Below are 16,161 nucleotides of genomic sequence, written 5' to 3'. Positions count from 1 at the left end.
AATATCTTCTAAATACAGAAATTTTGAAGAATTTTAGTGAATTCCAAGTTAAATTTATTTTATTAATTTGTTTTCGCTTTGATCAGAGCTTACTCCTGGCTCTGCTCTTCACGGATCACTCCTTGGGGAACCATATGGAGTTTTGGGGTATAGATCCTGGATCAAACCGTGTGCAGGACAAGTGCTTACCTGCTGTACTACAGCTTGAACCCCAAACAGTATTTTTAATCTCATTTGTAACACTTTATTAATTATCTGTAAGGAGGAATCTGGGGAACGATTATATAGTAATGCAATTAAGAGCCCACCTAAACCTAATTCAGAGGCCAGTATATACAACAATATCTATGACTATTGTTACACAGCATACAGTTAAGTTACAGTATGTACCAGTGAAGACTAGAGGAGGCAAGAGAGCAACTGGGATTACACTTAAGGAAGCTTTACTCACTTAAATAAAGTTTAAGGCTTTTAAAAAATCTTCTTTTAAAAAAATTAGTATTTATTAAAAACACCATTATACACCAAAGTTGTTCATTATACAGTTGTTTCAAGCAGTTAGTGTTCCAATACCACCAGTGTGACGTTCCTTCCAACAATATCCCCAGTTTCCCTCCCAATCCCAATCTGCTCCCTTAGGCACATAATAAATTTAGTTTATATTGCTTATTCTAATAAAACTTTTAAGAAAAGGAAACAGAATGATCAGAAAATAAATCAGTAAAATATTTTCTTATTTATATAATTGTTGTATAACATTGGGTTCTCTTTGCTTCTCCTGGCGAGAGCTTAAATTTATTGAATTACTCCCACAACAGTGCTCCTGAGACACACCCAATTCCACCAGGCACTAATAATCCTATATTGCTTTTCTCTTTCCTTTATGTCACTTGCTTGGTTTAGCAATGTCCTTTTTGTACAGATACAGGAAGACAGTTGATGCAATGCTTTTGTAACATGGGAGTTAATTTACTCCGAAATAATATTTACTTCTGGGCATTCATCATATTTACTTGACTTATGCCTTAGTTGCCCTTACTCGTAACACCCCCAAGAGGAGGGTTCAGTGAGGGACAAGGGCAAGATGTAAGCTACCCTGGCATTGGAAGGGGAAAAGCTAAGCACCGTAAGTATAGATTAAGAGCATGGTCATGGGACAAAGTCTGTCATTGCCTCAAAAGAAGTAACTGAATAAGGATCCTGGTGGGGTTAGGAAAGACTAACCTGGCCTGAGGATTGTATTCTGGGATATACAGCAAGATGTCCCCAGGAGGAGTCAACCTTTAAGCTTAACATATCTCTTACTGTGTTCACGGGCTGGAGTGATAGCACAGCGGGTAGGGTGTTTGCCTTGCGCGCGGGTTTGATTCCTCCCCAAATCTTGGAGAGCCCAGCAAGCTACCGAGAATATCTCGCCCACACGGTAAAATCCTGGCAAGCTACCCATGACATATTCAATACGCCAAAAACAGTAACAACAAGTCCCCCAATTTGTTGTGAGACATTACTGGTGCATGCTCGAGCAAATCAATGAACAACAAGAGGACAGTGCTACTGTGTTCTACAAAATGACTACAACTATTATAAGAAGTAGATTTACTATGATTGGTTAATAGATTACTAGCTGAGGAAAGGAGAAAGCAATACACCCTAGATGGAATCCCGCCCTTGAGCAGTAATCTCATTTATCTAGAATGATCTAGATAACCTAGTAATCTAGAGTGTTGAACCCTCAGATGAGATCTTGTCCTTACTTAATCTCCTAGAACTTCCCCTGAAGGAGTGGCTTTACCTCTTCTGTTGTTATGACAACCCCACCTATGTGTACCCTATCCTTCATGATTTCTATATACCTATGCTGTAAGGGGAAAGGGGACACTAGGATGATGGAACTATGATGACTGGACCTACGACCAAAACTAAGACCACAACTGTGCTATCAGGGAGAGATCAAACTACATTGGGGAGGAGAGAGAAATAAACTGACTACTAAAAAACCTGGGGTCCTATTTCTCCATTCCCCTGGTCCTTTGTCCATTGCAGTCGGCCAGCCAGTGGAATGGTTTTTGGTTACTGAGAGATCGAGTCCTGCGTGCCCACACTTTTTTGAAATTCACATATAATAATTACAATTATTATGTAAATAAGAAAATTATAACCATTTAATACAATATAATAAAATGCTGATTTTCATTTGTGTGTGTGTGTTTTCAACTTTGGAATCTAAAGTATATTGCATTATGTTTTATTTTATATTTGGATCCTGCTATGGCAATAATCATGTCTCACTTGTTATTAACAAAACTTTTAAAGCAATTCTGTTAATATATCTTGGAGTTTACATAAAATAGATAAGGTCTATATACGTAACATATTTTGGAGTTTACATGTAATAGGTAATGTCTACATATGTAACACAGAAGCAACCAATCTCAATTTACAAAACATAAACAGAGAAGGCTTACCCTGTAAATCTTAGTAATCTCTTATACAAGGACTTACTGTCTCCATGGTGAGACACAACAATTTACACTAATGTTCTTCTAAGGAAACATTTTTTAATCATTCTGTTAGGAAGCAATATAAAATAAATTGATAACAAGCAATTTAGCGAATTATTTAGGGACTTCTATAGGCCTCTTAAGCACTCTTAAAGGGTGGTTGGGAAAACTGAAGACAGTGGTGGAGGGAAGGTGACAGTGGTGGTGGGATTGGTGTTGAAATATTGAATGCCTGTGACATATCATCATGAACAATTTTGTAAACCGAAGTATTAATACGTATAAAGTGTAGGGGAGGCTTTACTTTAAAAACATTCTAACGGGCTAAAATTACAAAACAAACAAACAAACAAAGCACAGAATTACTGTATATATAGTACTGTAGCACTGTCTTCCCGTTGTTCATTGATTTGCTCGAGCGGGCACCAGTAATGTCTCCATTGTGAGACTTGTTGTTACTGTTTTTGGCATATCGAATATGTCACGGGGGGTTTGCCAGGCTCTGCCGTGCGAGCATGATACTCTCGGTAGCTTGCTGGGCTCTCCGAGAGGGGCCGAGGAATCGAATCCAGTTCAGCCGCGTACAAGGTAAAGGCTGTGCTATCACTCCAGCCCTACTGTATATATATAGTGTACTTAATTCAAGGAGTAAACATCTGGTTTGACTATATGAACTACAATTCCATGTGCTAAGATATTCAAGTTGTATAGACTGTATGATTTACTACTGCTTACCAATACACATTCACAGTAACTTTGTTGCTTGCAGCAGAGTCCTTTCAGGCAAACAAAAGTACCACAAACAAGGCAAACAGCAGGGTCTTTAGGCACCTTGGTGCAGACACTGCAGGTTTTTCTGTGGTAGTACTGAAAAATGGTGTTATAATTCTCAGGCAACTGTAGGAGGTGTGGCAATTTCCATCTTGACTCTTGGATAAGCAAGGCCTAAAACATTTTCCAGAAATTATCATTAGTCTAATATACTTAAATCACTAACATAAGCTACTTGTTTTAAACCAGAAAACTTTTTAAAGCACTAAAGAAAGGAAAAACATGTCTCAAAAACTGTGCTTTACACCCTTTACGAACACTTTTCCATTTTATTTTTTTTTAAATTTCATTCCATTTTACAAAAATACAAAACTGCATTTAAATAACCATTCCCAATTTTAATACAGTTTCCAAATACAATACAGTGTATTCTTTTAGATAGGGACCTACATATAAACATTACTTTGAAAGAAAAAATATTAAACTAAGTATGAATGGAAATATATCTGCATGTACTTATATTCAAATATACCAAAATTACATATTTAAAAAAACAAGTTTGACGCTCTAAAATAAACAATTATTCTTTAGGAAAGATTATAGCTGTAACTCATTATTTTTATTTCAACATGTTATTATCTAGAATCTACTAGAAGATATAAAATCTTTTTTTTTTTTTTTTTGCATCTGGTGATGCACAACTCCTGGTGCCTGGCAGTGTTCAGGGGACCATGTGGGATGATAGAAATCGACACTGGGTCGGCCACATGCAAGGCAAACGCCTTACCCGCTGTGCTATCACTCCAGCCCCCAAGAAGATATAATATCTTCTTAAACCTCCAGCTGTTAAGATGTTCTAAATCTATAAATGCTGGGATTAAAACTCTTTCTTCTTGTTCTCCTTTTGGTTTTTGGGATACCCCTGGTGGTACTTAGGGCTCACTCCTGGCTCTGTGTTCAGGGTTCACTCCTGGCGTGGCTCAGGGGCCATATTGGGTGTCAGAGTTTGAACCTGGTTTGGCTGCATGTAGGCAAGTAAAACTAAGACTACAAATTTCCTGTGGTTAGTATGAAGAAAGTATCTTAATTTCCATACATTATTCATTATTTTAAATTTTATAAAAATATTTGTCAGGGATGGGGCTCAGTAGAAGAGCATTTTATCTGCATAAGGGTTTGATCCCTGACACTGTAAAAAAAAAAAAAAACCTGGTTTTAATAACAAATTTTTTCCTTGTTGTTATACTTACAACTCCTATATTTTTGACAGGGGGTAGGGGGCATCCCTATCTGACAGTGCTCAGGGCTTACTCCCGGCTCTGCACTCGGAAATCACTCCTGGCAGGCTCAAGGGAACATATGGGATGCCAGGGATCAAAACTGAATTGACTATGTGCAAGGAAAGCATTTTACCTGCTGTACTATCTCTCTGGCCCCTCTAGATGTTATACTTACAACAGATAAAATATAGTACGAATCTATTATATAGAGGACTCTCAAGCTGTGATCAGGGTTTCATCTTCGAGTTCACCCTGCATTGGTTATAATCTATCGGATTTCTACTACCAATATCACAGTCCAGATTTTCATCAGTACCCAAGTCATCTCTGACTTCTCTCTCTCTCCTCACTACAATTTATCTCATTTAGAAGTTCACCAGAATGAATTCCCTAAAATAGTACTTCAATCAGATTGTCCCATCTATCAGAAACTATAGGTCAACCTACAAAGTCTGACTATCATCTCCACCTACTGCTTCCCTACTCTGCCTTTTCAATTCATTGATCTCTAACACAAAATCTTCTACTAGTCAAGCCAGTGTATAGATCCAATAAAAATTTAAGTTAAAAACATGATCTTTTACACATACTATTCTAAATTTTTAAGAGCTTTATATGACAGCTCTCTTTCCGCTGAGCCTACAAATTCCTTGTTTATTTTTAAATTCCTTGGTGTTTCAAGCTCAGATTTTATACAGCGCCCTACCCCATCTCTTTGTCCCTGTTAAAATTGTTTAAGCTACCAAAAAAAATCCCAATTAACATCCACCACCATGGCAAGGGAGCACCAATATTTTTACATACCTTTCCTTGCTCTGCATGTCTTTCAGTAAAAGAATTTATCTCACAACACCACTGAGATATAATATCAAATGCTGATACTGGCCAATCCAGACAGGAGGCACTGATGAATGGATGCTCTGTTTGGTAAAATGTTGGCAAGAGTCCCAAGCAGCTGGAAAGAACTGAAAATTCTTCTTCTTCCTTTTACACAAGAAATAGTAAGTTCTCAATACATTTTCTCAAATACAGTTCCCAATTTAGATATTTTAAGGTTCATTCTCATACTTATAGACAATATGAAAATCATCTTAACCCAGTCAATTAAAGTGAAGGAGGTGGGAGGATGAGTGGAAGAGAGCAGGTAGGAAAAAGAAAAAGAAATAGGAGACAATTTTTCAAGCTTATAAATCCAAATTCTCCTGTATTATTTCTCATTGAAATTTAACTTTTAAGTACCATAGTAGTTAGAAACTTCTAAATGTAAGTTTCTTAAGTATGTATGGTTTCTTTTACACTATTAATTTTTTAATAGTGCTATTACGTATCTTACGAATACAGTACATAGAATCAAGCAACACTATGAAAGTGAGGAGTCTGAGAGATGTACAGCAATTAAGGCGTTTGCCTTGCATGGAGCCAACCCAGATTTGGTTCCTGGCATCCCCCATATGGTCCCAGAAGCACCACCTGGAGTGATCCCTGGGTATAAAACCAGGAGTAAGCCCTGATCACTGCCAGGTATGAACCAAAAACAAATTTAAAAAAACTATGAAAGTGAAAGTTAACTTGGGGCAGAAGAAATGTAATTTTTAAAAAAAAATTTAAAACACATTGGCTGGGGCTGGAGTGATAGCACAGCGGGTAGAGCGTTTGCCTTGCACAGGGCCAACTCCGGGTTCAATTCCCAGCATCCCGTGTGGTCCCCTGAGCACTGCCAGGAGCGATTCCTGAGTGCAGAGCCAGGAGTAATCCCTGAGCATCACCAGGTGTGATCCAAAAAAGCAAAAATAAATAAATAAATAAATAAAACAAAAAAAACACATTGGCTGTCAGTATAAAATTTAAAAAATTATGAAGTGATTACCACAATATTCAGTTAATATCTACTAATACTTATGCAATTAAAAAAAGAGAGGAAAAACATCTCTTTATGATACAACCCAAAATTTATTCTTAGCTTTCCCATGTATTATTCAGGAATGTTAGCTCTAGTCATCATGTTATAGTCAAGTACGTATTCATCTGGAAGCTTGTACCTTTATTTATATATTTATTTATTAGCACAGCGGGTAGGGCGTTCGCCTTACAAGCGGCCAACATGGCCGACCCGAGTTCGATTCCTCCGCCCCTCTCGGAGAGCCCGGCAAGCTACCGAGAGTATTCGATATGCCAGACACAGTAACAACAAAGTCTCCAATGGAGATGTTACTGGGCCCGCTCGAGCAAATCGACGATCAACGGGAGGGCTTTACCTTTACCTTTTATTTAAATTTTTATTAGTGAGACACCCTGAGGTGGAAGCTTGTACCTTTAGATCGCTTCTCCAATTCCCCAACTTCACCTCTGGTAACCACAGTCTAAGCTATTTTTCTGTGTTTTTTTTTCTTAAAATATTGAGTATGAGTATTTTTTTTTTTATCGAATCACCGTGAGAGCATTACAAAATTGTTCATGATTGCATTTCAGTCACACAATGTTCCAACACCCATCCCTTCACCAGTGTAATTTCCTAGCACCAAAGTCCCCAGTTTCCCTCCCACCCCTTCATGTCACCTCCCCCCATCCCAGCCTGCCTCTATGGTAGGCACCTCTCTTCTCTCACTTTTTTCTCCTTTCTCTCTCTCATTTTAGGCATTATGGTTTGCAATATAGATGCTGATAAGTTATCATCTATATCCCTTTACCTGCTTTCAACACTCAGTTTTTGTCCAGAGAGATCATTTCCAACTAGTATTGTCAAAATGGACCCTCCTCTATCTTAACTACCCTCCATCTCCCACACTATTCGTCAGTCTTCTGGCCCGTTTTCCCTGACCTTGGATATTGGTTTCATATAGGTTTTTGAAATATATATATATACATATATATCCCACAAATGAATGAAGTCCTATATATGTCCCTCTCCTTCAATAGTTTTTTTTAATTATAAAAGCATAGATCTTACTTTCTATTCCAAATTATACCTGGCAGCTAGGTAAATCCTCTCCAAAAAGGTGGTGCTGAAGAAGGCTGGTGATTCTGAGGAAAGGTAAGCAGAAGTCCTGTAAATATTTTTCCATGGATTCAGGAGACCAGGCTATAGGACTAACCTAACGTGAAAAAAGAAAAAAAAATCTGAATAATTCATTCTATAATAGCTTAAACTTTATGTTCATAATTAAGACAATATATAAGTATTTTTTCCTAAATAATCACTATATTCAGGTTTAAAGAGAACATACCATTGCACATTCCTGAGTTCCTTCTTCATTATATAACTTTCCTTTAGACAGTTCAGTTATTACAAAACTCAACAACACTTCATGAGACTTTTCTGCATCACACATATTCTGGAAAAATTAAAATATATGTTTCACCAGTCATAAAAAAATGTACATTTGAAAGAGTACTTTTTAATGAATACAGTATAATATTACACTTTTATTTTCAAATATATAAACTTCAATTCCCCAAATCTGTACACAATAGTATTTCTCTTAATTTATAATGAACTTAGGTAAGGTAACTGAAACTATGCAAATACTTCTTTAAAAAGATAGCTTACTGGGACAATGGTAGATGGACATAGACACTTGGGTGGGTGGAGGGTGTGGTGCTGGAAAATTTCATGTATGACACCCGACTAATAACAGTTTTTAAACCACTGACCCTAAAATAGAATAAAATGAAATAAGAATTTTAAAAGACAACATATAGGGGACCACAGAGATAACACAATGGGTTAGAGCCCAATGCTTTATACACAGGAACCCAGGTTCAATCCCTCACTCTACATCATCCTCGTCATGAACCACAGGAGTAACCCCCAAGTGCCAAGTTAGTAGTTGCAATATAAGATCTGGCTCTAAAACAAAAACAGATATCAGCATATTAAATTTATCTTAAATAAGGAAGCACAAATCAAAATAAGCAAAATATCCTTTGATCATGTAATCTTCACTCCAGAAAATTTTTCCTGAAGAGAAATAATCCAAAAGAAAAATATTAGATATATGACCAATACATTCAATGGAGTACATAATAACTGCAAAAACTTAGAAATGACCAATAGAACCTAAGTTAAGACATATTAGCAGAATATTTCATAGACAATGAATATGACAAATTTGAACTAAATGAAAATACTTATAACATTTAAAAAGCCACCAAAAGGACATATACACTATCGTGTCTAAAAAACATATGCATGAAACAGAAGAACATATGGATCACAATTTTTTTTTACAATTTTCCAAGTTCCTTAAACAGGATTGGTTAAAACATTCAAATGTTAAAAGAGGTCAATATATTGATTAAAAAATTTAATAGATAATTACATAAATATGCAATTTAATTAGGTTTAACAACCATATTTTTTATAGAAAAAGAAAAGTAATGATTATTTGTAAAACTTATTTCAACACAATCCTTACACATAAATAAATGTTTCTTTTTGAGTATGCTGAGATATTAGAGGTTGCTATATATTACAATAAAGTATGAAATGAGATAAAGTAATCAATTACTTATAATGTTTTTATTCTACCTTTTAATTCTATTTTTATTTTAATTTTAAAATATTTTTTGAAACAAACAGACATTTAATTTTTCTCCCAAAATTCAACAGGAGAGAGCTCAGGAAACAAACAAAAATATTATTATGTCAGAAAATAGTTCAGTGTCATTTCATTATTTCTCACATAAATTCTATAGACATATGTGCGAGAATATATTTATAAGCTGGGTCATGGAATAGTAACAGAACTAGGATTTGTAAGAAACATGAGAGAAATAAAATAGACTGCAATCTATGGAATCTAGAAATAACCACACTATAAACTATCAGTCTAGAAACTGTTCTTTCCAGACTGAGTAGGTCTATGAAAGGTAAGACAGAGACTGTGTTAATTTTAAGATATTTGGGGGGCACAGGTTCCTCAGCAATGCCTGGCATCTGGGAGGCTCTTCCAGAGCTCCTAGGCCTGGCAGTGCAGTCCTGATGGTTAGGAGCTTTAGGAACTTGACTGACATTACAGGGGGACACCAGTGCCACAAGTGGTGTTGGAGGCAGACATGTGGTGCCGAGATTAAACTTGGGGCCTTGAATGCGCAAGACATTCATTCCAGCCCTCTGAGCTACCTCTTTAGACCAGTTCTCCTTTTTAGGTTGTAAAACAGAATCGAGCAAACATGAATTGTAACTTTATCTTGAAATTTTACACATTAATAGTCCGAACCCTAGAGTTTATTTGATAATATTTGGTCTTTTTGTACTCCCTCACTTGCTCTCATGGTGTTCTGGTCTCTCCAAATAGGCTATAAATTCTAAAATGTCAAGAATTATGTTCTATATTTTGTACACATCATTTCTTTACCAGTAAGAACCTGAACAATAAATACCTGATGTTAGAAAATTTTATCTTGGACCCCTCCCCACCCCCACTCACACACCATCTTGTCAGCAGAGAAACTGCCCAGCATCGCATCTCCTAAAGAACATGATAGCACAGAATCTTCCCAGGTAGAGTGATCCAGGCTGAGAACTCTGGGGCCTTCTAGGAATGGGGCAGGCAGGTTCCCCTTTCTGCCTGAAGGCTCAGCAGCCTGCAGTCATACCTAATACCCTCTGACCAAAAAAAAAAAAAAAAAAAGGCCTACATCCATAACTGAACCTCATCAAAATTTCGAAGTCACCAAACAGTACAGTTCCTGGAACGCATAGCCCAGCAGCGGTCAAAATTCCATAGTACCTTCTGCCCAGTAGATCACAGCATATCTGATTGGAAAGTTGCACAGAAGCCCACCAAGGTTAGTGAGTCTACAGAGTAACACAGAAGGCTCAACTAGCACCAACCAGCCCAGTAGATCCTCAGACAGTAATTTCAATAACATCATTGTGAGATAAAACAATTATCTCAAATTGACTCTTATTAATCTAAGTCTTAACAATTCATTTGCCTTTGTATTGTAACAAATAATATTAAGTAGATTTATTTGTACCTGCAAGGAGGCAGGCTGAGGTTGGTATGTGGGAAACTGGAGATACTGGTAGAGAGACAGGCACATGGGTAGTGGGATTAGTGTTGGATCATTTAATGCCTGAAATAACTGTATTATGGACAGCCTGGTAAATCACAGTGTTATAATAAAAAATATTTTTTAAAAGAAATTTTGTGGTCTTGGAATTTGCCTGGCCACATCTCTTTTGATAATAAACTGCACCTCCCCTTCCTGCCACAATGAAGCCATGTGATACGATCAATTCCTGATTCAAAACTACAAAAATGACATTGTTTGAAAACTATTTTTTCCATATATCTTGTGACCCCCCCCAGACAAATTAGCAGGATGATCACTTTCAGACATGACATATACCATATGCATAATTTGGAAGGATGCCCCACTGAATAAAAAAGCAAAGCTTGTTTGTAAAACTGAATCAGAATAGTTCTTGACAAAATCTAACTACAAACATAGTCAGGGATTAGCTAATTTGACAAAATCTATCCAAATTCAAAATATTACCATAGATACCCTAATTTTAATCAATGTTATTATTTACTGATCAAAAACATTTTAAATTAAATATACATTTTCTGAACAGATTTAAAAGTATAACAGAAAAGTATTTCATGAAACAATACTTTCCTCCATAAAAACAAATGATATCACTAAGCAAGCCATTTTAAATCATTAATAAGTAATATCAACATTTCTTTACTAGGCAATAACACTTGTCAGGTAATCTATCAGATCAGAAAATCAAATGAAACGTATGGTTGACCACTTTACACCAAAAACTCTTCTAATCAGAAAAGTATGATACCAATTCAAGTGCCTAACAACAGGTAATTAGTTAAAGTTATGGTATGCATACACAATGGAATACTACTCAATTATAAGAAAGGATGAAATCTTGTATTTTTGTTACAACTTGGATGAAACTACAGTGTCCTATTATATGAAGTAAGTCAGAAGGAGAAAAATAAATACCAGATGATGTCATTCACACATGGACAAAATGAGGGAACAGACGAGTCAATGAAAACAAACTCTTAGACCCTGTCAACAGAACTGAGATGCGAGAAGAGGAGTTTCAGACAAAAACACTGTGAGCAGAGGGAGCAGAATCTGGGAAGGGACAGTGGTGGCAAAATAAATAATGGAACTTTGGTGGTGGTAATGCTGCATAACAATTGTGTGCCTAAAGCATACACATTAATATTACTTAAAAAATTACTGAAAAATAAATAAAAATAAAATTTAAGAAGAAAATAATTAAATTACATACAGAAGAAGTCTTGGGCTGGAGCGATAGCACAGTAGGTAGGGCGTTTGCCTTGCACACAGCTAACCTGGGACGACCCGGGTTCGATTCCTCTGCCCCTCTCGGAGAGCCCGGCAAGCTACCAAGAGTATCCCGCCCACCCAGCAAAGCCTGGCAAGCCTCCCTGTGATGTACTGGATATGCCAAAAACAGTAACAACAAGTCTCACAATGGAGACGTTACTGGTACCCGCTCAAGCAAATCGATGAACAATGGGAGGACAGTACAGTACTACAGAAGAAGTCTTAGGGAAGCATGTTTAGGAATAAACCAGAGTAAGCTTGTAAAGTTCAAGGGTATTTCTGAATCCAATGAATAAAAAATCTAGAAACAGGAGTGGACTTTGGAAGTGATGTCAAAGGTGTGTGAGTTCAGTAAGCAGAAGGATCACAGCTCAGAGATATAACAGATGCTCTGAGGAGCAGTTGCTCCAGCTAAATTACATTGATTCTTAAACTCCATTGGGGTGATATACCATATGCAATGATCCTTTACTGCTCCCCAGTAAAACAAAGGAAACCTCAGAAAAGGAACACAGATTAAGAAATTTTGGTTTTAAAGGCTCTTAACAGAAAGTCTCTAACTAAAAAACTTTTTAGAAAATGAAGAGAAGAAAAGCAGAGAAGTAAAATAAGTATGTCTGGAGACATTTTTTTCACTTGCTCATTGTGTTGGCACAACTCTTTAAGAGCAGCAAAATCAAATCAAAACAGCCCCAAATACAATGGAATAAAGAATAAGAAGACCTCATAAAAAGTATAAGGAAAATATTTTAAACACTGTTAGCCTGAAGCTCCATTTCCAATTACAATGTTGTTCAGTCTTTCAAACATCTTACTCTCATTCATCTCACAAACTAAATGAGATCACCAAACTGCAAAATGACAAATTCAGACAAGACACTAACCTTTGGGTCTGTGAAGTATATTCCAAGAAGTGGAAATGCTGAGTCATATGGAGTGCCCAAGAACAGGTAACTGGATAAAGAAACTATGGTACATATACACACTGGAATACTACTGTGCCATAAAAAGATGAAAGAAACCGTGCAGTTTATTGCTACATGGATGGATATGGAGAGCATCATGTTGAATGAATACTCTCCATGAATCAGAGGGACAGACTTAGAATAATCTTTCTTATATGAGGAATAGGAAGAAATATGGTAGGGAAATAACAAACGCCCAAGAGCAAGAGAAATGAAGAACATGAGAACTGGTCAGAAAGAAGCTTGCCACTGGAGGGTTGGAAGGGATGGTAAGTGAGGCAATACAACGGTGGAAGGAAATCGTTCACTCTGAAGGGGGGGGGGGGTGCTGAAAGGTGGTACTGAAAAGTGGTAAAGTGCTATACATAAATCCTATCAGTAACAGTAAACCACAGAGGAAGTAAAGAAAGAAGGGAAGGAGGGAGGGATGGAACGAGGGAGGGATGGAAGGAGGGAGGGAGGGAGGGAGGAAGGAAGGAAGGAAGGAAATATCTGCCATTGAGGTAGGGTTGAGGGTTGGAGGGAAAGTGGGTGTACTGGTGGTAGAGGGAAGCACACTGGTGAAGGGACTGGTGTTAGAACATTGTATGACTGAAACTCAATTATGAAAACTCTGTAAATCAGAGTGCTTCAATTTCAAACAAAACAAAACAAAACAAAACACTAACCTTTTTGAGAGCTCCCTTGTGTTTCCAGGCTGACCGATCATCCTCTGTGCATTTAATTGAAAGTGCTGTAAGAGCTTGTGTGTAGAGCAGAGTGAAAAGCACCTTCACAATGCAAGTGAAGTGATCTACAATAAAAAGAGAAGAGCATTATTTATTTCAAATCTAAATATTGTGTACTCAAGGTAATTTCAAAAGTATGCCTTCTTCACAAATGTAACTGGTATGTTTTCCAACACTAAATAAGAACATAATAAATTATACTTGCAACCCAACAAAGCTGAATTGTGAAAACAAATTATCTTTATTCAGAATAGTAAACAAGAGGTATCTGTCACAGTAAAAAGTGTGCTGTTTTAGAAGAGTGACAACTCCATTCAACCTTGAAACACCTACTTACCTCAGCAAATCCCTTTACTGAACAGGAGGTATTTACAACAATGTCTGCTTATTTAACACTAACATTTCATCTACCTCTAGTATGATATTGATCTTAACATAAATTAGTATAAATATACCATAACATGTTATAATATTAATATGAAAGGTCCAATAAAAAAGAAGCCCCAATATTTTGGGTACTCTGAATATAGTTTACTTTACTGAAGTAACACTGTGATTTAACATTATGAAATTTTATGTGTGCATCACTGAACGTTAATATGCATATATAAGTCCAATTCTATCTACCATACAATTTGGCTTCTGTTCTAATTTGCCTTTCCTCTCTTCCTTTTTGGTAACTACTAACTAATCTCAGAGCCTACAGATTATTTTTATTTTATTTAATTCATCCTTTTTTTCCCCTCTATACTATGCTTAGTGCAGGTGATAAAAAGATAAGCAGGATTCATATACCCTGGGGATATAAATTTTATATTCAATTATATGAAATCCCATTTTCATAACTTTTGTCTATCATTTCTGATTTGATCCACAACTGATGGTGCTCAGGGCTTACTCTGAGCTGTTCTCTGGGATCATTTTCAGAGTGCAGAGCCAGAAGTAAACCCTGAGTACTGCTGGGCGTGGCCCCAAAACAAACAAAAAAGGGTAAGATAATACATTTTGAATAACTATTATGTACTTATGTTGGGGCTGAAGTGACAGTATACAACAAGTAGGGAACTAGCCTTGCCCGGTCTACTCAGGTTCGATTCAAGACACCCGGTACAGTACCCTGAGCCCTGCCAGGAGTCACCCCTGATGAGCAAGGGAGGCAGTAGTAAGCCCCAAGCACCATTCAAGGGAGGCAGTAGTAAGCCCCAAGCACCATTCAAGCACACCCCAAAAAACAAAAAAGTACACTGGTAAATAGGCTAAAGGAATTTAGGTTGATACTTTGGTCTATAGTTTATAGTTTGCTGCAGGTTGACTTTAGGTTGACTTTGGTCTATGCTGGAGCGATAGCACAGCGGTAGGGCGTTTGCCTTGCACACAGCCAACATGGCCGACCCGAGTTCAATTCCTCCGCCTCTCTCGGAGAGCCCGGCAAGCTACCGAGAGTATCTCGCCCGCACGGCAGAGCCTGGAAAGCTACCCGTGATGTATTCCATATGCCAAACACAGTAACAACAAAGTCTCCAATGGAGACGTTACTGGGCCCACTCGAGCAAATCGATGAACAACGGGAGGGCCTTTACTTTATTTTACTATTTTACTTTGGTCTATATTCACATCTCTATATGAATATCATCTGGTGAAGGGGTGGAGGTTACATGGGGGAGGAAGGGCTCCTAAGCAATGATCAGGAAGTACAGGGCAAATCCAGAGACATTCAGCCCAACCAACTGGGCCAGAGGGTTCAATACTCATGCCTGGCAGTGCAATGCTCATGGAACCCAATGGGACTGGGACTACCAGGGGCAATCCAAGAGTGCCAGATGGCCACCTGGGTTATACCTGGAGAAGCATGGGAAGCCATGAGGTATTGGGGATTAAACCATGTGGTACTGGAGAGCATTCCAGAATGCAAAGCATGCTCTCTAGTCCCTTTGAGCTATCACCCCAACCCGATGATGATGATGATGATGATGATGATGATGATGATGTTGCTGATTGGGGGTCACACCCAGTTGTGCTCAAGGCTTACTTCTGGCTCTATGTTCAGAAGTCACTCCTGGCAGTGTTTGGGTGACCATATGCAGTGCCAGGACCTAACAGGGCACAGTCACATGCAAGTCACATACTTATCCCCTGTACTATCTCTCTGGTCTCTCATTACTCTTTTTAAAACAAAGATTTTTCAGGATGATTTCTCCATACCAACATCTGATTTTTAACTATAAAGCTGCATCTCAAAGGAGAAACAAACAAAAAATCATTTCATTGTCCTCTTAATATATTTATGACTGATATTTACTAAAAGGAGAGGAGCGAGCGACCAAAGGAACCATAACTGATTCTGATAAATGCACGCATCCCCCCCGCGAAGGGGGTCAGCGCCCGTCGGCATGTATTAGCTCTAGAATTACCACAGTTATCCAAGTAGGGACAGAGCTTCTCTGCTTGCTCCTACCACCACAGGTGACGAAGGGATTCTAATCAGGAGCCCCACCCTACCCTGCCCTGTCTGCTTCCATCAACCACCCAGGGATCGAATTGTGCACAGGAGACCCACCCTACTCAGATAAATACCCCACTGGCA

General features: G+C 37.7%; 1 protein-coding gene across 2 annotated transcripts in view; it reads right to left on the bottom strand.

The window, feature by feature from the left end:
• The window catches only part of UBR3 (ubiquitin protein ligase E3 component n-recognin 3), a 178,775-nt gene that overhangs the window by 3,271 nt on the left and 159,343 nt on the right, over nt 1-16,161 (bottom strand). For both annotated transcript variants that reach the window (XM_056110292.1, XM_056110293.1), the window contains exons 33-37: nt 13,518-13,642; nt 7,777-7,884; nt 7,519-7,644; nt 5,357-5,536; nt 3,237-3,446 (exon numbers count right to left, since the gene is read on the bottom strand). In XM_056110292.1, the coding sequence (XP_055966267.1) occupies nt 3,237-3,446; nt 5,357-5,536; nt 7,519-7,644; nt 7,777-7,884; nt 13,518-13,642 (749 nt within the window). The remainder of the gene's footprint in view (nt 1-3,236; nt 3,447-5,356; nt 5,537-7,518; nt 7,645-7,776; nt 7,885-13,517; nt 13,643-16,161) is intronic.

Source organism: Sorex fumeus, unplaced genomic scaffold (genome assembly GCF_029834395.1).
Source record: "Sorex fumeus unplaced genomic scaffold, SorFum_2.1 ptg000009l, whole genome shotgun sequence".
NCBI lineage: Eukaryota > Metazoa > Chordata > Mammalia > Eulipotyphla > Soricidae > Sorex > Sorex fumeus.
This window is presented reverse-complemented; position numbering and strand designations above follow the sequence as displayed.